The sequence below is a fragment of the Scyliorhinus canicula genome, chromosome 2 (genome assembly GCF_902713615.1).
Source record: "Scyliorhinus canicula chromosome 2, sScyCan1.1, whole genome shotgun sequence".
In the NCBI taxonomy this organism is placed as follows: domain Eukaryota; kingdom Metazoa; phylum Chordata; class Chondrichthyes; order Carcharhiniformes; family Scyliorhinidae; genus Scyliorhinus; species Scyliorhinus canicula.
The window spans coordinates 41,788,498-41,811,997 of record NC_052147.1 but is presented as its reverse complement, the minus strand read 5'-3'; the positions used below and the strand labels follow the sequence as shown (position 1 = coordinate 41,811,997).

General features: G+C 48.7%; 1 protein-coding gene across 1 annotated transcript in view; it reads left to right on the top strand.

Moving 5' to 3' along the window:
* The window catches only part of LOC119952888 (nuclear export mediator factor NEMF-like), a 114,461-nt gene that overhangs the window by 20,574 nt on the left and 70,387 nt on the right, over positions 1–23,500 (top strand). Inside the window, exons 6-12 of the mRNA XM_038776509.1 lie at positions 7,725–7,792; positions 11,513–11,602; positions 11,853–11,926; positions 14,171–14,241; positions 14,335–14,410; positions 18,237–18,299; positions 20,094–20,171. Of these exons, the coding sequence (XP_038632437.1) occupies positions 7,725–7,792; positions 11,513–11,602; positions 11,853–11,926; positions 14,171–14,241; positions 14,335–14,410; positions 18,237–18,299; positions 20,094–20,171 (520 nt within the window). The remainder of the gene's footprint in view (positions 1–7,724; positions 7,793–11,512; positions 11,603–11,852; positions 11,927–14,170; positions 14,242–14,334; positions 14,411–18,236; positions 18,300–20,093; positions 20,172–23,500) is intronic.

Here is a 23,500-nt window from a genome sequence, read left to right as displayed (position 1 = left end):
TAAGTGCCACGAGGGTGCCCCCGGGTCACAACCATCTCCCCCCCCCCCCCCCCCCATGTACCTCATCAACCAACCCCCCGTGGCCGGGAGGGGGAGGGGGGGGGCGAGAGTGAGTGGAGGGTGGTTAACAACGTTGTCACAGACCCACATGAGCGCTGCAACCCCCTGGAGAGATGGCATGGTGTGGCTGCAACTTTCCCCCCAACCTGTGCCAATATCTGAACGCCCCTCACACTCTACCCACTGGACCCCCCCATCCTCTGTCCCCTCACACTCTGCCCACTGGACCATCCTACGCCCGGCCGAGCGTGTCTAACTAACCCCGTATCATTCTGTTCCCTAGGGCCAGCTGACGAACGTCCAGGGCCGTCTGGTGCCACACACAGGCGACCATCCGCGACGACCACCGCACCCAGGGGCGCAAGCCAGAGGGTGGCAGGAGGTCGGCCAGGAGTGCCATCCTCCAAATCCGGGACTCTCGAGCAGGACGGTCAGTGATGACTTTCATGGCTGTGCGTTGCCCGAAGGTCGGGCCGTGAGACAGGACAGGACGGAGTCAGTGGACCCAGACGCACAGAGGATGGCGACACAGTCAACGGACTCAACTGACGCTGAACTGTACATGGTCCATGTGCGCCCTGCGCTGGGACATGACTGGGACCAGGACACTCCTGAATTTCTGACGGACGAGGACCTCGAACTTGCGGCACTGCTGTCTCCCACACCATCCACCATCCCAGAGACACTCCCCTCGGTTGGGCAATTAAGTGATGAGGCTCCTGGGTCACGGTCTGGCGTGCACCACAGAGCCGAGCCGGTACAGCAGGTGGAGGTTGGAGCAGGTGAGGGGCTGGACGGTCGGAGGGCAGACCAGGCCCAGCCTCCAGCTGCCGCCCAGACATTTCCCGGGTTCCTGGATTTACTCGACCCACCTGGACAGCCGATGCATTTTGAAACCCACGGATGGGATGAGGGCCATCTTCCAGCAGCTGCAGACGCAGTTAGAGGAGTCAAACCGCGTCCAGGAGCAGGGAGTGGTGCCGCTCATGGCAGCCACCCAGGCCGACACCACACGGGTGGCGTCCGCAGTCGAGGCAATGGGTGAAACGGTATCGGCCATGGGTCAGGTTCTGCAAGGCGTTGGGCTTCACGTGCACGCGTCATCCATGGCCCTGGAGAGGGCTGCCCTCTCACAGGCAGCAATGCGCCAGAGCCAACATGACATTGCCGGCGCGCTACGGGTCTTGGCCGAGTCTCACCAGGCCATGGCCCAGTCCCTGCAGGCCATGGCCCAGTCCCAGTAGTCAGCCGCAGAGAGCATCGACTGCCTGACGCACGTGCTGGATGGCGTCGCGCACTCACAAGTTGAGGTCGCACAGTCTCTGGCGGGAATGTCTCACTCCCTGGACTCCGTCTCTGCGAACGTTCGGACCCTGGTCGATACCGTTGCAGCCCTCCAGGACTGGCAGCGGCAGGTGTCGGTGGGGCGACGGGGCACCTCCCTGCTCGCACCTCCGTCCCACAGTGAGGCCCGGGGGCCACCGGGCACCCCGAGGGAGGAGGAGGTTCCGGGGCCCGTCCCATTAACTCCATCATGGGACGTCCCTGAACGCTCGGCCTCCCCCCGTCCCATCCCTGGTGCAGCGGGCAGAGCAGGGTGGCACCACGTCATCCGAAACGCCCGCGCAGCAGCCTGGCCCATCAAGGCCGGGTCGCCCCAGGAAATGAGTGCCGACGGGTCCTTGGCACTCCGCGCCAGCTACTCCAAGCGGGCACGTGATGGAGTGTCCCTGATGAACTCAGCGACCGCCGAGATGGATGGTTCAGCTATTGCCATGAGTCAGACTTTGTCTAACAATTCTGAGCTCACAGCTCATCGCAGATCGGGCTGTCATCATTCAACATGGCACTGATCACACCCGCTGACACAGCCATCAATGTCGTGCCATACCGTTTTGCCGCAGTGGTAAGGGTGATCTCGAAGTGGAGCAGTGTACGCGGAGCGGGGATGCGGTGGGGGTGGTGGTGGTGGGAGTTGTGTGCTGTCCGTCTGCACGACTGGCGATGCAGGTGGTAGTGTTCAGCGATGCCCTCGCACGCGATGTGTGAATCTTGCAGCCACCAATGCGTCGCGTGCCTGCTGTCCTCGCCGGTGCCGTCGTGCAGCCTCCTGGACATTACCAGCACCCGGGTCGTGTCTGTGTGCTGCGCCCGACGCACCACCAACCTCCTCTTCCTCCTCCTCCGTGTTGGCACCACTGCCAGTGGCTTCTCCCTCCGACTCCTCCACCAGGGCATCTCCCCTCTGCATCGCGATGTTGTGCAGTGCACAGCATACCACAACAATGCGAGCGACCCTGTCAGGCTGGTACTGCAGGGCCCCTCCGGAGCGGTCCAGGCACCTGAATCTCATTTTCAGCAGACCAAAGCAGCGCTCCACCATACCCCTGGTTGCTGCAAGGGTCTCCGCATTGGTCTGAGGCCTCCGTATGGGCGCCATCAGCCAAGACCTCAGTGGATAACCTCTGTCGCCCAGCAACCAGCCCCTCAGCCGGGGGGGGCTGTCCCTCAAACATCGCAGGGATGAACGACTGCGCAAGAATGTACGCATCATGCACACTCCCAAGGAACCTTGCGCACACGTGCATGATCTTCATGTAGGGGTCGCATACCACCTGGATATTCATGGAGTTTGTCCCCTTCCTGTTAGTGAACACTTCCCTGTTGCCTGCATGGGGGCGTGAACACCATTAATCACTCCCTGGACCAACTGTATCCCGGCCGCGTTGGCAAATGCACGGGCTCATGCTTCTTGATTTGCTCGGTCCTCGGGAAAGGTTATGTAGCGGTCCACAATGGAGAACAGGGCGTCGGTCACGTCCCGGATGCACCTGTGGACCAATGCCTGCGATATCCCGGATAGGTCCCCACTCGGAGACTGGAAGGAACCGGTAGCATAAAAGTTAAGTGCCACCGTCACCTTGACGGCAACCGGTATCGCGTGTCCTCCTCCCGTTCCACGTGGGCCGAGGCGCGCCACGAGGTGGCAGATATGTGCGACCGTCTCCCTGCTGAACCGGAGTCTCCTCCTGCAGGGGATGTCCGGCAGTGTCTCGAAAGAGATCCGGGCACGGTACACCCTAGGCCTCGATTGTCGCCTCTGGCACCCTGCACATCAGTGCCCGCATCCTGTGCCGTCCTCAGCGTTTGGCGGTCAATGTTCCCCTCGGCATTCCCCTGGACATACCGGCCATGAGTGCCTGCGGCCTGTACGGCGACGATGGGCCACTCCACGGCCATTCCCTCTGCTGCTGCACCTGCCCCTGCATCCACTATGGGATGTCGCTGTGGACGCTGCTGGATGTCTAACTGCAGTGCAGAGGCCCCAACCACTGCGCTGAACATCGACGTTCGGTTCAAAAACATTATGGTCACCTACAGAAGGGTGGTGGGGGGCAGAGAAACGACATGTTAGACGGAGGTTATTCGACACCTCGGCAGCCGCCTGCCACGGGATACCTGTGTGTCCCGGTGGCCTGGTCCCGCTGCTGACACGCAGCCAACCTAAACCCTGGACACTTTCTGCGTCCAACGGGCAGTTAACAACACGTTCTCCTCACCGGTGCGTCAGTGGCCTGTGCCCATCAGCCACAGGGCAACCAGCGGCCGTGTCCTCGTCACCGTCCTGCCATGGCAGGGCGGCTGAGATGTTGCATCTGGGGGTGGACGACCCACTCCACTCACTCCCTCTCCCTCCTCCCACCTCCACTCATTCATTCTTCCCCCCTCCCACCTCCACTCACTCACTCTCCCCCCTCCCTCCCACTACTCCCTCTCTCCCCCCACTACTCCCTCTCCCCCCCACAACTCCCTCTCTCCCCCCCCACAACTCCCTCTCTCCCCCCCACAACTCCCTCTCTCCCCCCCACAACTCCCTCTCTCCCCCCCCACAACTCCCTCTCTCCCCCTCCACTACTCCCTCTCTCCCCCCCCCTCCACTACTCCTCTCTCCCCCCCCCTCCACTACGCGCTTTCTCTCCCCCCCCTCCACTACTCCCTCTCTCCCCCCCTCCACTACTCCTCTCTCTCCCCCCCTCCACTACTCGCTTTCTCTCCCCCCCCTCCACTACTCCCTCTCTCCCCCCCCTCCCACTACTCCCTCTCTCCCCCCTCCCACTACTCCCTCTCTCCCCCCCTCCCACTACTCCCTCTCTCCCCCCTCCCACTACTCCCTCTCTCCCCCCTCCACTACTCCCTCTCTCCCCCCTCCACTACTCCCTCTCTCCCCCCTCCTACTCCCTCTCTCCCCCCCTCCCACTTCTCCCTCTCTCCCCCTCCACTACTCCCTCTCCCCCCTCCACTACTCGCTTTCTCTCCCCCCCTCCACTACTCCCTCTCCCCCTCCACTACTCCCTCTCTCCCACCTCTCCGACTACTCCCTCTCCCCCTCCTCCACTACTCCCTCTCCCCCCGACTACTCGCTCTCTCCCCCTCCACTACTCCCTCTCCCCCCTCCACTACTCCCTCTCCCCCCTCCACTACTCCCTCTCCCCCCTCCACTACTCCCTCTCCCCCCTCCACTACTCCCTCTCCCCCCTCCACTACTCCCTCTCCCCCCTCCACTACTCCCTCTCCCCCCTCCACTACTCCCTCTCCCCCCTCCACTACTCCCTCTCCCCCTCACTACTCCCTCTCCCACCTCTCCGACTACTCCCTCTCCCCCTCCTCCACTACTCCCCTCTCCCCCCGACTACTCGCTCTCTCCCCCTCCACTACTTCCCTCTCCCCCACCACTACTCCCTCTCCCCCTCCACTACTCCTTCTCTCCCCACCTCTCCGACTACTACTCCCTCCCCCGCTCCTCCACTACTTCCCCTCTCCCCCCTCCACTACTCCCTCTCCCCCCTCCACTACTCCCTCTCCCCCTCCACTACTCCCTCTCCCCACTCCACTACTCCCTCTCCCCCCTCCACTACTCCCTCTCCCCCCTCCACTACTCCCTCTCCTCCCCCTCCACTACTCCCTCTCCCCCCTCCACTACTCCCTCTCCCCCCTCCACTACTCCCTCTCCCCCTCCACTACTCCCTCTCCCACCCTCCACTACTCCCTCTCCCCCCTCCACTACTCCCTCTCCCCCACCCCTCCACTACTCCCTCTCTCCCCCACCCCTCCACTACTCCCTCTCTCCCCCCCACTACTCCCTCTCTCTCCCCCTCTACTCCTCCCTCTCTTCCCCCCCTCCCACTACTCCCTCTCCCCCTCCACTACTCCCTCTCCCCCCCCTCCACTACTCCTCTCTCCCCCCCTCCACTACGCGCTTTCTCTCCCCCCCTCCACTACTCCCTCTCCCCCCCCCCCTCCACTACTCCTCTCTCCCCCCTCCCACTACTCCCTCTCTCCCCCCCCTCCCACTACTCCCTCTCTCCCCCCTCCACTACTCCTCTCTTCCCCCCTCCACTACTCCCTCGCTCCCCCCTCCTACTCCCTCTCTCCCCCCCTCCCACTTCTCCCTCTCTCCCCCTCCACTACTCCCTCTCCCCCCCTCCACTACGCCCTCTCCCCCCCCTCCACTACTCCCTCTCCCCCTCCACTACTCCCTCTCTCCCACCTCTCCGACTACTCCCTCTCCCCCTCCTCCACTACTCCCTCTCCCCCCGACTACTCGCTCTCTCCCCCTCCACTACTCCCTCTCCCCCCTCCACTACTCCCTCTCCCCCCTCCACTACTCCCTCTCCCCCCTCCACTACTCCCTCTCCCCCCTCCACTACTCCCTCTCCCCCCTCCACTACTCCCTCTCCCCCCTCCACTACTCCCTCTCCCCCCTCCACTACTCCCTCTCTCCCACCTCTCCGACTACTCCCTCTCCCCCTCCTCCACTACTCCCTCTCCCCCCGACTACTCGCTCTCTTCCCCCCTCCACTACTCCCTCTCCCCCACCACTACTCCCTCTCCCCCTCCACTACTCCTTCTCTCCCACCTCTCCGACTACTCCCTCCCCCGCTCCTCCACTACTCCCTCTCCCCCCTCCACTACTCCCTCTCCCCCCTCCACTACTCCCTCTCCCCCCTCCACTACTCCCTCTCCCCCCTCCACTACTCCCTCTCCCCCCTCCACTACTCCCTCTCCCCCCTCCACTACTCCCTCTCCCCCTCCACTACTCCCTCTCCCCCCTCCACTACTTCCCTCTCCCCCCTCCACTACTCCCTCTCCCCCCTCCACTACTCCCTCTCCCCCCTCCACTACTCCCTCTCCCCCCTCCACTACTCCCTCTCCCCCACCCCTCCACTACTCCCTCTCCCCCACCCCTCCACTACTCCCTCTCTCCCCCCCACTACTCCCTCTCTCCCCCTCTACTCCTCCCTCTCTTCCCCCCCTCCACTACTCCCTCTCCCCCCTCCACTACTCCCTCTCCCCCCTCCACTACTCCCTCTCCCCCCTCCACTACTCCCTCTCCCCCCTCCACTACTCCCTCTCCCCCCTCCACTACTCCCTCTCTCCCCCCCCGACTACTCCCTCTCTCCCCCTCCCACTACTCACTCCCTCTCCCCCTCCCACTGCTCCCTCTCCCCCCATCTATTCGCTCTCTCCCCCCCCCCACTACTCCCTCTCCCCTGCCTCCCACTACTCCCCTCCCCCGCCTCCCACTACTCCCTCTCTCGCCCTCCACTACTCCCTCTTTCCCCCCCCCCCCTCCCCCACTACTTGCTCTCTCGCCCCCCCCCCCCCGCCCGCCCACAGGCCGCTGCGTTCTCGGGGATGCCTTCCCCAGTCTGCGGAGACTCCGGGACGGTCCGCTCACCACCTCACTGCTCAGCGTCAGCCAGCACGACTGGCTGACGACTTTAAAAAGCAGGTGTGGTCGGCGACGGCGTGACCCCAGTTCACGCCGCCGGGACTTCGGCCCATCCGGGCCGGAGCATAGCGGGGGTTCCGGAGAATCGCCATTTTGGGTGCATCGGGTGATTCTCCGGGTTTTGGCGCGCGGAACATGACGGAACAGATTTGGCCGTTTGGGAGAATAGCGGGAGCACGTCAGACCGGCGTCGCGTGAAAAACTGGCGTGGCCCGCTATTCTCCCAACTGGAGTGACATCGGAGAATTGCCCCCCTTGTATTACGATGTTCTGTTCATAACCAAAGCCCATGTTCTGCTGGCAAAGGTATGCTCTTTGGAATAGGAATCCACCAGAATTGGACTGTAAACCTGTAGGAGTAGTGATGGCCAGCAGCCTTGTTCCCTTTTGGTAGCTATCGAAAAATAGCCAAAGAGTTTCTAGCACCAGAAATCCTATTGGTTGGCCCTCATAAGGGAGTATGTCTGGAAGTATGAAAACATTGTTGGCAGCTGCTGCCTCCTGATTCTTCAGTCCAAGAGGGCTTGGGGCAACCTCCAAATGTACTTCTTGGGTGGGGGGGGTGCCCTCAAAATAAATTACCTGAGGCTTTCTACAGTCACTCCATTTGTACTTTATTTCAATAAGACCATTTAGAGGCAGTACCACCCTGCCCATGCTATTCGCATACTTTAGAAGTGCGCACACATTGTAAAGAGATGACTGGGTGGCTTTGATCCCAGGAAATAAGTTAACTGGATTCAGTGCAGTAGAAAATCACCCAACAACATGATTTTAACTCTGATTGATGCATCTGTATGCTGAAGTAATTAATTGAACGTTATACTGTTACCATTCTTGGGAATTACTGAAATTTCTAATTGTTCTGCAGGTTGACAGAAGTCTTGGCTAAAACACCAAAAGGGGAACAAATAAAGAAAATGCTCAACCCCCATCTTTGTGAGTAATATTTTTGTTTGTAAGTACAGTCGATAAATGATCAGATAATCAGGAAATGTCTTTGAGGTATCAATATTATCAGTATTACAATATGCTTAATGGTGGTAATTTAGTGAAACCACTGGAATAAAATCAAGAACAGTAAGTACTGGGTAAGCATTATTAATGCAAAAGCAAAATGCTGCAGGTGTTGGAAATCTAAAATAAAAACAGAAAATGTTGGAAGTGTTATTAGGTCAGGCAGCATTTGTGTAGAGAGAAATAGAGTTAATAATTTAGGTCGACGACTTCTCACAACTGGATAAAGTTCTATTTATAACAAGTTTTAAGTAAGTCAAAAGTTAGGGAAAGAGGAATGAGGATAACAGAATAAAAGGAAGAATGTGAAAAGTTGAGACTAATGGAAATTTTGTCTGAGAAGAGCAGAACTTCTTTTACGTGAGCATTACTGGAAGAGAAGTGGCAGGGAATTAAACATTAACTCAAAAGCCTCTGTACTTCCTTAAAAGAAATGATAGTAGATGAGCAATGGCAAACATTTAAATAAATATTTCATAATTCTGAAAAATATACATTCCAATGAGAAATAAAACACCCACAGGAAAGTGATCCATCTGTGGCTAACTACCGTTAAGGATATTTTTAGATTCACAGTAGAGGTTTATAATATTGCCAAGAAGAGTGGTAAACTTGAGAATTTGGAGAGTTTTAGGGGGCAGCAAAAGATGACAAAAAATTAATAGCATGAGAATAAACGAGAAAGAAATATAAAAACAGGGTTGTCAGTGCTTTCTAAAAGTAAAAAGGAAGACTGAAGCAAATGCGGATCCTTAGAAGCTGAGACAGGAGAAAGTAAATGGGGGGATAAAAAACAGCAGAGATGATAAACAAATATTCTGTGTCTGCCTTCACAGTAGCAGACTCTATAAACATTCAGAAATAGTCGGAAACCTAGGATTTAATGAGACCGTGGAACTTAAAGGGGGGAGGGAAGAGGGATTTTGTGCTTCTGTTTCCAGGGGGTGGTGAGATCAGCAGTAGGAGTGTGAAATCCCACAAGAGTTTATGCCAGCGGGATTTCCCGCTCTGATTGTCCCCACCTCCTGCCAATGGTGTAATGGGAATTCTGAGGTTGAACGTAGGGATCTCTATTTGAATACATTTAAATATAATTATCAGGCCTTTACGCCTGATCTCTTTCTCCCCCACCATCTGGCCATTCACATGATGACAATCTCCTTGTACTGCTTTCAATTTTTTGTGGTGTCATGTACATTAGGTAGACCAAATGCAGATCCTCATTTACACATCTTCCAGACTCAACTTTTATTTCCTTACTTGTCCCATTATCATCTCCTTTTGCACTGCACGTCACCTTTTGTCACTTAATCTCTCCAGCCTTCCACCATATCACAGACCTTCCGTTTTCTTCCTCCCCTCCCCTTTTCCTGGCCTCTGTACATGCTTAAAACTTGTTATATCTGTACTTTCTTCCAGTTCTGCCAAAAGCAAATGACCCGAATAATTAACTCTGTTTCTGTCTCCACAGATGCTGTCCGACCTGAGTTTTTCCAGCATTTTCTCTTTTTATTTCTGAATTTCCCGTGCAATTTTTTGTTTTTTGCATATTTAAAGCAAGATGGGTCTTTTTGATTACATAATAAGTAGTAAATTACAAAATTATAGACCTAATGGTGAACAAGAGTGGTGGAGCAGGGTTAATGACGAATAACGAAAATGAGAAGCTGGGCTAATGGTGAACACTGGTGATGAGGGACAGAATTAATGGTGAATACTGGTGATGAGAGACAGGGTTAATGGTGAATAATTGGGATGAGGGACAGGGTTAATGGTGAATATTGGGGAGGTATTGTCACTGGACTAGTAATCCAGAGACCCAGGGTAATGCTCTGAGGTCCTGAGTTCGAATCACACTTCATTTCAATAAAAATCTGGAATTATAAATCTAATGATAACCATGAAATCATTGCTGATTGTTGTAAAAACCAATCTGGTTCACTAATGTCCTTTAGGGAAGGAAATCTGCTGTCCTTACCCGGATTAATGGTGAATAATTGAGAAGAGAAACAGTGTTCCTGGTCAATAATGATAAGAGAATAATGGCAAAGAGGACCCGAGCCCACAGTAAATAATGTCGATGGGAAGTGCAGTTAATGGTGAACAAAGGCAATGTGGACCAAGGTTCATTGTGAATAATGGAGCAGGGTTATCACAAGAAAAGCACAATAAGCAAATTAGTTTTGAAAGATTTAGCTATTTTAGGTACTCCTATTTTATTTTCTCTGACACAGTTGATATCATGTCTGATTAAAGGACGATAATCTGTAAGTAGAAATACAAATAATGAGCAGCGCAGAAACCGGCTATTCGGCCCAACTTGTCTCTGCTGGTGTTTATATGTCACACAAGTCTCTTTCCATTTCGTCCACTCCTTCTTAGTACATATCCATCAGTTCAATTCTACCATCAGATAAGGTAGCTTCCATGTTCTGAGAAGGTTTTTTTTTTTCTTGACACACAAGTTCAAGAAGTTCCTTGTGTTATTTTATAGTAACATTGCTCAAATGATCATGTAGGTTACATGTTTTTGCTTCAGTTTAATCTGATACTTTTTAAGGTCACACCTAGGTATTTCTGTCATGTTAGGTACAAGGACCACTCCTGTATTCAAGCCCTTGTTCCTGGGGTGTGATTTTTATCTGCACAATATCTTATTAGGTAGTATTGTGTAAGTGTCAAACGGAAATTGTTTCTGCTGTATTTAACTTGCTAAATATAACATGAACCTTGAGTTCTTATAGACTAGGAAAGTGGGAGAATACTCCCTGTCAGATCATGATGTAGGTTATAAACAAGAAGTAGGTTTATTAGAAGTAACTGATAAGTAGGAATGGAAATAGGTAGGTCTTGATGAACAAGAGGATCAGGGGTTACGGAGAGAAGGCAGGAGAATGAGGATGAGAAACATGTCAAGCCATGATTAAATGGTGGAGCAGACTCGATGGGCTGAATGGCCTAATTCTGCTCCTATGTCTTATGGACAATCCAGTAACTGAGAACTTTTAACTCACATTTCCTTTTGTGATATAATAGCATTTGCAACACTTCACTGGTTCTAATAACACTGAACATGTATTAGCATTTGTAACTCTTGTAATAGCCTGCGGAGCTCAAGAGTACCTCCAAGAGTGAAGCTACAATACCCTGATACAAAATAAAATTGGCAAACTTGACAAAAAAAATTGGCATCACATATATTTCTGCTTGGCTATCACATACCCCACCTGCCTTGGAGATCCCCTGTAAGACCTTCCCACACTAATTCAGAATTGTTTAATTCCAGGACAACAGGAATCAAAATGGTGTTGTCACAAACAAATACACCTGTCACTCATATCAGGGCTTAAAGTCATAATGCTAGCTTCCCAGACACATCTAAACAAAGTAACAAACTTCACTTAGTGTTAAGTGGACTGATAATTATATAGAAGTTATCAGTAAGTGCTTCCAATTATATCAGTTCTAATGGATTTTTTATTTTAACACAGCAGAATCTTTGCATCCACCTGTGTATGTCAACAATATATTTAAAGTGGCCAGCTATCTTTCAGATTAAACATTGAAAAATATTTAGATTTTCTTGTGATTTGAAATGTGATGAAATTTTCTATCCATCAAATCATCTTTTTCATTTTAAAGCTTATGGAGCAACATTGATTGAACATTGCCTGATGAAGATTGGAATATCTGGCAATGCAAAAGTAGGCCATGATTTTGATTTGTCTGAAGGTAAGTTTACAGGAGCAGTGAAATTTCTCCATCACGGTTTATGATTTTTGATTTTAATTGCAATGCTATTGAAAAATGAAAATACTTTAAAAGTTTAACCAAAAAGCATTATTGTAAGAATAATTGTAATCTCTGGTATGAAAGAATGATTTGAAAGTTTTGAAAATGGGGCACGTTGTTACTTCTGTTTTAATTTTCAGAGTTTTAAATTCTCCCTTTGATCATATTCATTTTAAGTTTTTATTTCTAGATGGGGAAAAACTTTTGGCTGCTCTACAGAACGCTGAGGAATTTATGGAGATGACAAATAACTTTAAAGGACAGGTAGACTTGTGTAATATTATTCCTGATGCTCCCTCTTTTCTGTAAGTTAATTTCCCCATTCTTTAATTGGATCTCCCTGTGTCAGATACCACCTTGGCCTAGTCTCTGCTCATGCTTTCCTGTATGTATGGCTGATTTGGATATAGCTGTAGAAATAGTGCTGTCAAAATCCGTTCAAAACAGGAGATAAAGTTAATTCTTTAGCATGCCAAAGGAAACTACAAAATTATATTGATAAGATTGAGGTAATGGGTTAAAAATGGCAATTTGAATTCAGTGTCAGCAAGCATGAGACAATATGTTTTGGTTTTAAATATATAATAGTAAATATACTCCGAATGGAAATAATAGTATGCAGGGTGCATTAGGACCCTGCAGATTCCACTCAACCAATGTGCTTGTCCAAAACGTTTTAGAACATAGAACAGTACAGCACAGAACAGGCCCTTCGGCCCTCGATGTTGTGCCGAGCAATGATCACCCTACTCAAACCCACGTATCGACCCTATACCCGTAACCCAACAACTCTCTTCTCCCCCCCCCCCCCCCCTCCCCCCCTGTCTCTGGTCTCAGTCTCTCTCTCTCCCGGCGTAGTAGGCGAGGTGCTCATTTCTTCACTGTGTCCTGTCTGCTTTGGGATAGGCACAGAGGGGCAGTCTTAGCTTGCCCTGTTCGAACTGTGGGTCTTATACCTTTCTAGCTACCATCCAGAATTTTTCGGCCAATCGGGGCCCTAACTTGATTCGTTTTGCCACCTCAAAAACTTTGTTAATGCGTTTTGATGGTCATTCTTTGTTTGCTTGTGTCCTGGTGCCTGTATATCTTGTTTTTTTTGGTCAGAATATGCATTTGCTCTTTTGTCCTTATTCATTTTGTCTGATGCAGTATCTAAAGGTGATTGTTTCATCAATGAGGGTCTGATTATTTCCTAATTGTATTCGGGTCAGTTTCTTACTCTATTACTTCATTAAATTCTTTTCATGTTTGCAAATGTGTCTTATGCATTCCTGACTTCTATTGTTTTACAAGTTGCTACAGGGGCTATTGGAGGTAGGACTGATTCTGTGCTCATGTCTCTGGTATTAGAGAGTTCCAGCATGCTGTAGTATATTGGCCAACTTTCTGCTGGTCTGTTTCATATAATTCTTATAGGGCTGCTATGGGGCTGCTACAGCTTGGTGCTTTGGAAAAACTCAGTGATTTTGGTGGAAGAGGTACAGGCTCACAAAACATTTGATGCAACACCTCTGGTTAATAATATTGTTTTTAAAACCAAAAAATTCATGAAATTCCATATACACAATATCAAGCCAACAGTAATGATGAGCCTATAAGATGTCAGTTAGAATATTGATTGCAGTATTGGCTTTCATGCTGCAGGAATGACATTGAAGTTTTCCAAAGGGTGTGCTACAGACTCATTAGAAAGTTTGTGGTGTGAAGAAATACATATAAAGAGAGGTGAAATATTGGGACTTTATTGTTATAACATTCAAGATTTAAACATAAATTACAGATATATGAAGGAAACAGTGATAGAGGGACAAGACAGCTAAATGTGGCTAGCACTATTTTCTTTTGTGGAGAATAAATGCCTACATAGACTAATTGAGCAAAATGGCATGTTTGTATGTTGTATGTGCTTGCACAAGTAATTCAAGCATGAATATCCAAGGTTTTACCAAGATCTTTTTTTTCATGGCTCAATACATCAAACTCTCTCAGAATCTAATTCAGACTCTGGGTACGAATTTGAACCTTAATAATGGTATGAAAATCTAACCAGCTTTTTTTTTCCAGAGTAGCTTTTTTTTTGTCAAGTTTTGAGAGCAGAGTGAAGTTCTTTTTAAAATAAGCAAACTACTCTGGGTGCTGGAAATTTGGAATGAAAAACGAAAATGCTGGAAATCAGCAGATCTGGCACTATCTTTGGAGAGAAACAAAGTTAATGTTTCAGATTTGTGGCCATTCATCAGAATTGGGAAAAGTTAGAAATATATGTAATAGGTTTTGAACAAGTGAAAGTGCAGAGAGTGAGAAGAATAACAAAAGAGAAGGCCTCTGTTAGGGTGGAGGACAGGAGAGATTGAATTACAAAAGGTACAATGCCAAAGAGGGTAATGGGACAAGTAAAGCAACAAAAGATGTGTCTCGAGGAGATGTTTTTAAAATCATACACACATTTAAATTTTAAACTACTTGTAACCACAAAATACACAAATTGTATTGATTATTTTTGGTTAGGGTTATATAATACAGAAACGAGAAAAAAAGCCAAGTTTGGATCCAGACAAGCCACCTGAAGAGTTACTAACGTAAGTCTATACTTTTTGACTTATGGTATGGTTGTAGAACTATTAGATTGTCTCCTTTTTAAAAAAAAAAAAAAATGTTTTTCTCTTTTACAGCTATGAGGAGTTTCATCCATATCTTTTTGCACAACATACAAACTATTCTTGCATTGTGTTTGACTCGTTTGATAAGGTAATAATACACTTCAGGATCTTATTTCTTTTTATTTCTTCCAAAATGTTCAGTTTTATTCAGGCATAGATCTAGGATGCCTAATAATAGGACACCAATATATTACATATTTTAAAATAATTAACATGATGGATTCTTCAAGAAGCACATTCATCCCTTGCAATATTATGTCTGTGTATGTGTATATATAGAATGTGGGCTTCACTGGCTAGGTCAGCATTTGTAGCCCATCCGTTTAAAAAAAAAAAATAATAATTTTTATTGAAAAATGTTGAATTTATACAACAACATCCAACCATAATAAAATACCAACAGTAACAATAATGATAGCAATCATAAACATTCGCCCCTCCTCAATGAACAACACAACATATTAACAACAACTTAAATTAACACAATGTTAAGTTACATAACCGTAGAAAAAAAAAAATAGAAACTATAATAAGGAACACTCCCCCTCCCGGGGCTGCTGCTGCTATTGACCAAGATACCTATCTTTGAGCCAGGAAGTCTAGAAAAGGCTGCCACCGTTTATAGAACCCTTGTATTGATCCTCTCAGGGCAAATTTGACCCTCTCCAATTTTATAAATCCCGCCATGTCACTGATCCAGGTCTCCACACTTGGGGGCCTCACATCCTTCCACTGCAGCAAGATCCTCCGCCGGGCTACTAGGGACGCAAAGGCCAGGACACCGGCCTCTTTCACCTCCTGCACTCCCGGCTCCACCGCAACTCCGAAAATCGCGAGTCCCCACCCTGGTTTGACCCTGGATCCAACCACCCTCGACACCGTCCCCACCACCCCCTTCCAGAATTCTTCCAGTGCCGGGCATGCCCAGAACATATGGGCATGATTCGCTGGACTCCCCGAACACCTGGTGCACCTGTCCTCACCCCCAAAGAACCTACTCATCCTAGTCCCAGGCATGTGGGCCCGGTGCAGCACCTTAAATTGGATGAGATTAAGCCTTGCACATGAAGAGGAAGAGTTGACTCTCTCCAAGGCATCCGCCCAAGTCCCGTCCTCTATCTGCTCCCCAAGTTTCCCCTCCAAATTAGCCTTCAGCTCCTCCACTGACAAATCCTCCACCTCCTGCATTACCTTATAAATGTCAGACACCTTCCCCTCTCCGACCCACACCCCCGAAAGCACTCTGTCCATCGCCCCCCCGCGAGGGCAGCAAAGGGAACTCCTCTACCTGTCGCCTAGCAAACGCCTTTACCTGCAAGTATCTGAACATGTTCCCTTGCGGGAGTCCAAATTTATCTTCCAGTTCCCCCAGGCCCGCAAACCTCCCGCCAATAAACAGGTCCCTCAATTTACTGATGCCACCCCCTAAATCCCCCATCATTGTTCCCCGGGATGAACTGATGATTTTCACCCAATGGAGCCTCCATCGAGCCCCCTGTTTCCCCCCTATGCCGTCTCCACTGTCCCCAGATTCTTAGGGTCGCCGCCACCACCGGGCTCGTGGTATACCTCTTAGGAGAGAGTGGCAACGGCGCCGTTGCCAAGGCACCCAGGCTCGTACCTCTACATGACGCCATCTCCATCCTTTTCCACGCCACGCCCCCCCCCCCCCCCCCCCCCCCCCCCCCCCCCAATCACCCATTTACGCACCATTGACACATTGGCCGCCCAATAGTACCCCAAAAGGTTGGGCAGCGCCAGCCCGCCTTGTTGCCCATCCTTAATTGCCCCTGAGAAGGTGGTGGTGAGCTGCCTTCTTGAACTGCTGAGACCATATGGTGTAGGTGTACCCACTGTGCTATTAGGGATTGAGTTTCAGGATTTCGACCCAGCGACAGTGAAGGAACGATGATGTGTTTCCAAGTCAGGATGGTGAGTGATTTGCAGGGGAACTTCCAAGTGGTGGTGTTCCCATGTATCTGCTGTCCTTGTCTTTCTAGATGGCAGTGGTTGTGGGTTTCGGGGGTGGGGGGCTAGAGCGGGGGTTTCGGAGGTGGCAGCAGGCAGGGATCGAGAGATTTGGGGATCTCTTTATTGATGAGGATTTCCTGAGCTTGGAGCTGGAGGAGGAGTTTGAGTTGCCAGGTGTGAATGGGTTCCATCTACAGGTGAGGGATTTTGTGCAGAAGCAGGTTTTGGCCTCCCCTGGGGCTACAGGTTAAGGTGGTGTCGAGAACAGGAGTAGGAATGGGGAAGGTCTCCGAGATCTATAAGGAGCTGATGTAGTGGGATGGAGCCCCAATCGGGGAGGTGAAAAGAAAGTGGGAAGAAGATCTGGGTGGGGAGCTAGAGGCTGGGTTGTGTGAGGAGAGTTAATGCATCCTCGTTGTGTGCCAGGCTCAGCCTGATACAGTTTAAGGTGGTCCACAGGGCACACATGACTGTAGCCCAGATGAGGAGGTGGAGAATAGGTGTGAGTGCTGTGCGGGAGGGTCCTGCGAACCATGTCCATATGTTTTGGCGTAGCCGAGACTGAAGGGTTTCTGGTCGGGGTTTGCTGACATCATGTCAGAGTTCTTATGAGTAAGGGTGGTGCCGAGTCCAGAGGTGCCGATCTTTGGTGTGTCGGAAGACCCAGGAGCCCAGGGGGTGAGAGAGGCCAATGTCCTGGCCTTTGCCTCCCTGGTGGCCCAGAGACGGATCTTACTAGGATGGAGGGACTCGGAACCCCCAAAGTCGGGGGTATGGGTTAGCGACATGGCGGGATTTCTCAGATTTGGGGAAAATTAAATTCGCCTTAACGAGTACTTTTTAAGAGTAAAAATGAAGACGAAGACTAAACAGCATTTCTGTCTTTAACATGCAATTATTTGGCTGCAACGTCCACAAAAATTGCCTCATGAATTTTTTTCTTTTGAATGACCTTTTTTGTGGGGACCATCCAGCTCACATTCTTGCACTAAGTAAAAGCCAAAAATGAGAACAGCTGATTTCTTATTGTCAATAACGTTTCAAGTTTTTTTTTCTCAATTTAGTATTAATTGGTCGTATAACCATACGCATTTATAAAGAAACAGGAATAAAATAACTTCGATTTATGTATTTTGTGTAAGATAAGTCAAATTTTCTCTTCTATAGGTATTTTATTATGGAAATTGATTTATGTATGTTTTAATTTACTGCAGTAATCTCTTTGCTTGAAAAAGGAAAAAAATCACTGGCATTTTGTCCCATTTGTAGTTTTAAACTATAGGAATGGTTATTGAGGATTGGGGGTACACGTTAATAATTGTCTTTGTCAGTATGTAATACATTGTATTTAAGCTGCAAATATTGTTTTGAGTGGAAGGCTGTCACTATCCAAACATTGAAGATTAAGTTTGAATGAATAAAAAATGTTTAGCTTTGTTTATATTCGAGTTTAAGTTATCAAAACCGTTAAATTATTTGTAACTGTTACATGAGAATAAAATCCATTGCAAAATTATGATGTGCACAAACGCTACAATATTATTCCAACAATAAATCATTGATATTTGACAACCATAAATCATACAAACCAGGAAGGCCCCACATTCCTCCCGATCCTGCGTTGGATTAGTTTACTTCAGCTAGGATGGAGATGGATACCATTGGTTAATACGTTTCTGTACCTAATCACAACAGTGCAACTTCCATTGGAAGTGCACCTGCAATATGCATAAAGACATGGTTGGGCTTGGTTGTGATATCCATTCTATACTGAATAGTTTACTAACACTCATACCAAAATTCAAGGACTACTTTGACAGGGGAAAGCGCGGGTGTTCAACGCTGATACAATAAAACCTTAACAGCATAAATGCTACAGTGTGTTTCTTATTTGTGTTTAACTTTCTATGCTAATTTTGTGAAAAAATCTATTTTTTGTTCAGGCAGTTGATGAGTTTTACTCAAAATTAGAAAGTCAGAAAATAGACTTGAAGGCTTTGCACCAGGTAAGATTTCACTGCCTTTAAATAGCACTGAAAAAAATTCACAATATTTTATTGAATGAACGCATATTATTGATCTTCTCTCCATGTTCACCCTGCAATGCACAGTTTAAAACAGTTACCAGAGTTAAAAAAGGTGCATGTCTTTGATAATCTAAGTAAAGATTGTTAGGCTTAAGTGGTGTATAAACATTTGTATAGAGTACTTGGGGGTGAATGGCCCATTTCTGTGTGATATAACATATCAAATTTTCAGAAAATTTGTTAAATGACTTTTCATTTTTGCGCCAATGTAGTTTCAGCATTACTAGACATTCATAATAACATGTACAAACATATTTTTATTTTTCACCACTTGGGAAGAAAATGATCCTCTACAGGTACTGTCCCCTTCAGAAGTATTCCATCCTTACAAAATAGCTTCCATCTGTCCCAGAACTGTGTAGTGCCCAGCAGGGCAAAATCTTTATTCCTGGTACCCCACTGTTCTTGGTGCACCAGGTTCCCTAATCTTCCTCTCCTGAGGATATAATACTGAAATATTCACCTGTGAAACCCTGCTCCTAAAATTGTTTCCAAATCTCCTTAATTCAACGAACAGATTTTTCTTTATTTACAAAAGATTTAACGAAACTTGTCCACATTTCAACCCCTTTCAGTACTATCATGCTAGGTCGTATTTGTACCTGTGTATCCCTTTGTGGCTTTCAAATGAGAATAGTTTTTCCCATTAGCATTGTAACTTTATTATTGCATTTTAACCTGTTGGAAATTGTATTAAATTTATTTATGCCTTGCCCTACTTAAAAGCCTTCTTGCACATAATGCATTTCATTGTATGGTTACTGTTAGTTTATTTACATCCAAAGTTTACCTATTGCTCAAAAAATCAACTTTTGGCAGTATACACAATACTTTTATGAAATAGAAAATGAAGAACATGTCTCAACCAGCAATTCTTTTAAAAAAAAAAAAAATTTTTAGAGTAGCCAATTACTTTTCTTTTCCAATTAAGTGGCAATTTAGCATGGCCAATCGACCTAGCCAGCACTACTTTGGGTTGTGGGACTGAGACCCACGCAGACCTGAGGAGAATGTGCAAACATCACACGGACAGTGACCCAGTGCCGGGGTCCTCAGCGCTGCAGTCCCAGGGCTAACCACTGCGCTGCATGCCGCCCTTCAACCAGCAATTCTGATGTTCTACAAACATTAGAACTTTGAGATTCCATGGGGATTCTCATCATCTTCAGCTTTGACAAGACCAGGATAATAGTGTAAAGGGCTGAAACTAGTTGTTTACTCTTTTATTCCGGAGTTCTGCTGGCCTCCCAGCAAAGTAGAACACCCCTACAGAATTTCAGGATGATGGTTTATTCCCTGATATCGGTATTATTTTATTTTTAAAAATAAATTTTGAGTACCCAATTCATTTTTTCCAATTAAAGGACAATTTAGCGTGGCCAATCCTGCACATGTTTGGGATGTGGGGGCGAAACCCACGCAGGCCAGGGAGATTGTGCAAACTCCACACGGACAGTGACCCAGAGCTGAGATCAAACTGGGACCTTACGCAGTGAGGCAGCAGTGCTACTCACTGCGTCACCGTGCCGCCCCTGATACTGATATTATAAGGACATAATTTATATTGACTTGTAAGCAAATTAATACATACTTTACAAGCCCTTTCAAAAGAGTTGAAAAAATGTAAACTTTCCAAGTGAAAAGATGCACCATTGATGATCATTGTGGACAAAATGCATGGTATATATCATGCCATATATTACGTGTTTTAAGGAAAAGCAAGCTTTGAAGAAACTGGACAATGTTCGTAAAGACCATCAGAAAAGATTAGATGCCTTGCAAGCAAATCAGGTAAGATTATTATATACCTGTTACAGTAGAGTATGAATGCTAAGATTTACAGTAGAGTATGAATGCTAAGTGTAATCTACCATCCATCCAGCTACAGTAATTAGTGATACTGTGTACATGTATAATTGTTAAATTGTATGCATAACTTTCTTTGATTTTGATTGAAGACCTGATGATCTTTTATCTCCCAGATTGAAATGAACTATGTCAGTGTTCTTCAAACTCGGGGGCACGACCCGCAGGTGGGTCGTGGGTGGGTGTCGGGAGGGTCGCGGAGCCGTCCTTTGCGGTGCTCCCGATCGCGCGAATCAGCTGCAGCAGCCGGCTTTTAATAACGCCTTCAAAATGTCCGTGAACATATTTTTTAAAAATTGACGGCATTGCGCATGCACAATGCTGCCGATTTTTTTTATTTTAATATGTTCTCGGTCATTTTGAAGGCCGCTTGCAGCCGGCGTTATTAAAAGCTGGCTGCTGCAGAGACACAGAAGATTTTTTTACCTAATCTCATCTAATCTTCCTGCCTAAAGGGAGGCTGAGGGCAGATCATGCCCCCCTGAACGTCGACGTCACGTGCTTTGGGCGCGATTGCGATTCCTCCATTTTGTTAGCAGCAAACAAGCAACGGGACAGTAAAATTTAAAATGGATCATTTTGTTATAAGGAAGAGAGGACCAGAGACACAAACAGGCCAGGATCTCACAACTAAACCTGCTGAAGAGTGGCTCAGGAGAATCTACAGCAGGACAAAGCAGTGTTGGTGTGAGCTGTTCAGAAGAGTCCACAGCAGGACAAAGCAGTGTTGGTGTGAGCTCCAGGGACTGTGGTGAAAAGCCCATTAAGAAGAAACTGAAATCAGGCACAAGGCAGCATAAAGATGATTTTTTAAGATATGGATTTATTAATTGTGCCAATGCAAATCAGGCTGCAGGGTGCGTTATATGCAGGGAAGTGCTGGCAGATGAAAGTTTTAAACCCTCAAAACTTCAAAGGCATTTGAAGACTAAGCATGGCAAGTTCGAGGACAAACCACTTGATTTTTTTTCAAAGGATGTAACGAGAGCTTAAATTGTGGCTGAAGTCCTCAGCAGAAATGTTATATTGAACGGCAAAGTACAATTAGCCTCTTACATGATAGCTTACCGTGTAGCTAAAGCGAAAATGCCCCACACTATAGCAGAGAGATTAATTCTCCCTGCAGCATTAGATATAGTTTGTATGGTCATAGATGAGAGGTTCGTTGAAAAAGTGAAATGCATCCCACTTAGTGATAGCACAGTGGCTCACCGAATTTCTGATATTGCTGAGAATTTAGAAGCCCAGCTTATTTCTCATTTAAAATCAGCGCAGGCATTCTCCATACAACTGGATGAAAGTACAGACATTTCAGATTGTGCAACCTTGCTAGTATACGTTAGGTATGTTTGGCACAATGAATTTGTTGAAGATTTGCTGTGCTACCTGACTTTAGCAATCCACACGACTGGCGCAGAAATGTTTGAAGTTTTGAATAGTTTTGTGGTTGGAAAGTGCAGGCTGGACTGGGGTAATTGCAGAGGAATCACAAGTGATGGAGCAGCCAACGTGACTGGGAAAAACAACGGAGTTATAGTAAGGATTAAGGAGGCAGCTAGTCAGGACATTGTTTGGAATCATTGTTTTATTCACCGTGAGGCACTGGCATCGAAAGGAATTCCATCCAATCTTGAAGTGGTGTTGAAAGGAAGAGTGAAAGTTGTGAATTTCATTAAACGCAGCCCACTCAATACCAGACTTTTTAACACTGTGTTCCGATATGGGGGCTGAGCACACATATTTACTGTTCCCAACCGAAGTATGTTGGCTGTCAAAGGGTCGGGTGCTACTCAGAATTTATAAACTGAGGTACGACGGGCGCGATTCTCCCATGCTGCGCCGTACTGGAGAATCGATGTTTACTCCATTTTCCCGCGCGACACCGGTCCCGCCATTCTCCCAACGGCAGGACCGGCTTCATCGGGACCTGCGCCGCGCACGTCGGAGAATCCGCCGAGAGGGCAATCGAGGCGCTTCACACAGGCCCCCGCTATTATCCGGCCCGGATGGACTGAAGTCCTGATGGCGTCACCCCAGATCACGCCATCGCCGTTCACCCTTGCAAAATTAAATCGTCAGCCAGTCGTGCTAGCTGAAGAAGCGGAAGAGGGAGGTAAGTAGGCGGGCCCATCTTGGCAACCAGGAAATAGCGTCCGCAGCTGGTGATGGGAGGAGGGTGGTGGTGGTGGTGACGCCATCCTTCCTCCCTCCTTTCCTCCCTCCCCCTTTCCTTCCTTCCTTCCTTCCTCCCCCCCTTCTTTCCTCCCCACCCAGCCCCCTCTTCCTTCCTTCCTTCCCCCCTTCCTTCCTCCCCACCCGGCCCTCCCCTAATACGTGGCGCGGCGTCATCGTGGCGCCGCACGATGACGCCAGTGCTCCGCACACCACGTTCCTCGTGGTGCCGCTTCTGGCCCCCTCAGGCAGTGAATTGGCCCGTTTGCGTCGTTGTGGAATGCGACGGCATTCACCCAGCCCCTCACCTTCCTCCCCACCCAGCCCTTCCTTCCTCCCCCCCCCCTACTTCCTTCCTCCCCCCCTTCCTTCCTTCCTCCCCCCTTCCTTCCTTCCTTCCTTCCTCCCCCTTCCTTCCTTCCTTCCTCCCCCCTTCCTTCCTTCCTTCCTCCCCCCTTCCTTCCTTCCTTCCTCCCCCTTCCTTCCTTCCTTCCTTCCTCCCCCCTTCCTTCCTTCATCCCTCCTTCCTTCATCCCTCCTTCCTTCATCCCTCCTTCCTTCCTTCCTCCATCCCACCCTTCCTTCCTTCCATCCCACCGTTCCTTCCTTCCATCCCACCCTTCCTTCCTTCCATCCCACCCTTCCTTCCTTCCATCCCCCCTTCCTTCCTTCCATCCCCCCTTCCTTCCTTCCATCCCCCCTTCCTTCCTTCCATCCCCCCCTTCCTTCCTTCCATCCCCCCCTTCCTTCCTTCCATCCCCCCTTCCTTGCTTCCTTCCCCCCTTCCTTGCTTCCTTCCCCCCTTCCTTGCTTCCTTCCCCCCTTCCTTCCTTCCCCCCTTCCTTCCTTCCCCCCCACCCTTCCTCCCCCCCACCCTTCCTTCCCCCCACCCTTCCTTCCCCCCACCCTTCCTTCCCCCCACCCTTCCTTCCTTCCCCCCACCCTTCCTTCCTTCCCCCCACCCTTCCTTCCTTCCCCCACCCTTCCTTCCTTCCCCCCACCCTTCCTTCCTTCCCCCCACCCTTCCTTCCTTCCCCCCACCCTTCCTTCCTTCCCCCCACCCTTCCTTCCTTCCCCCCACC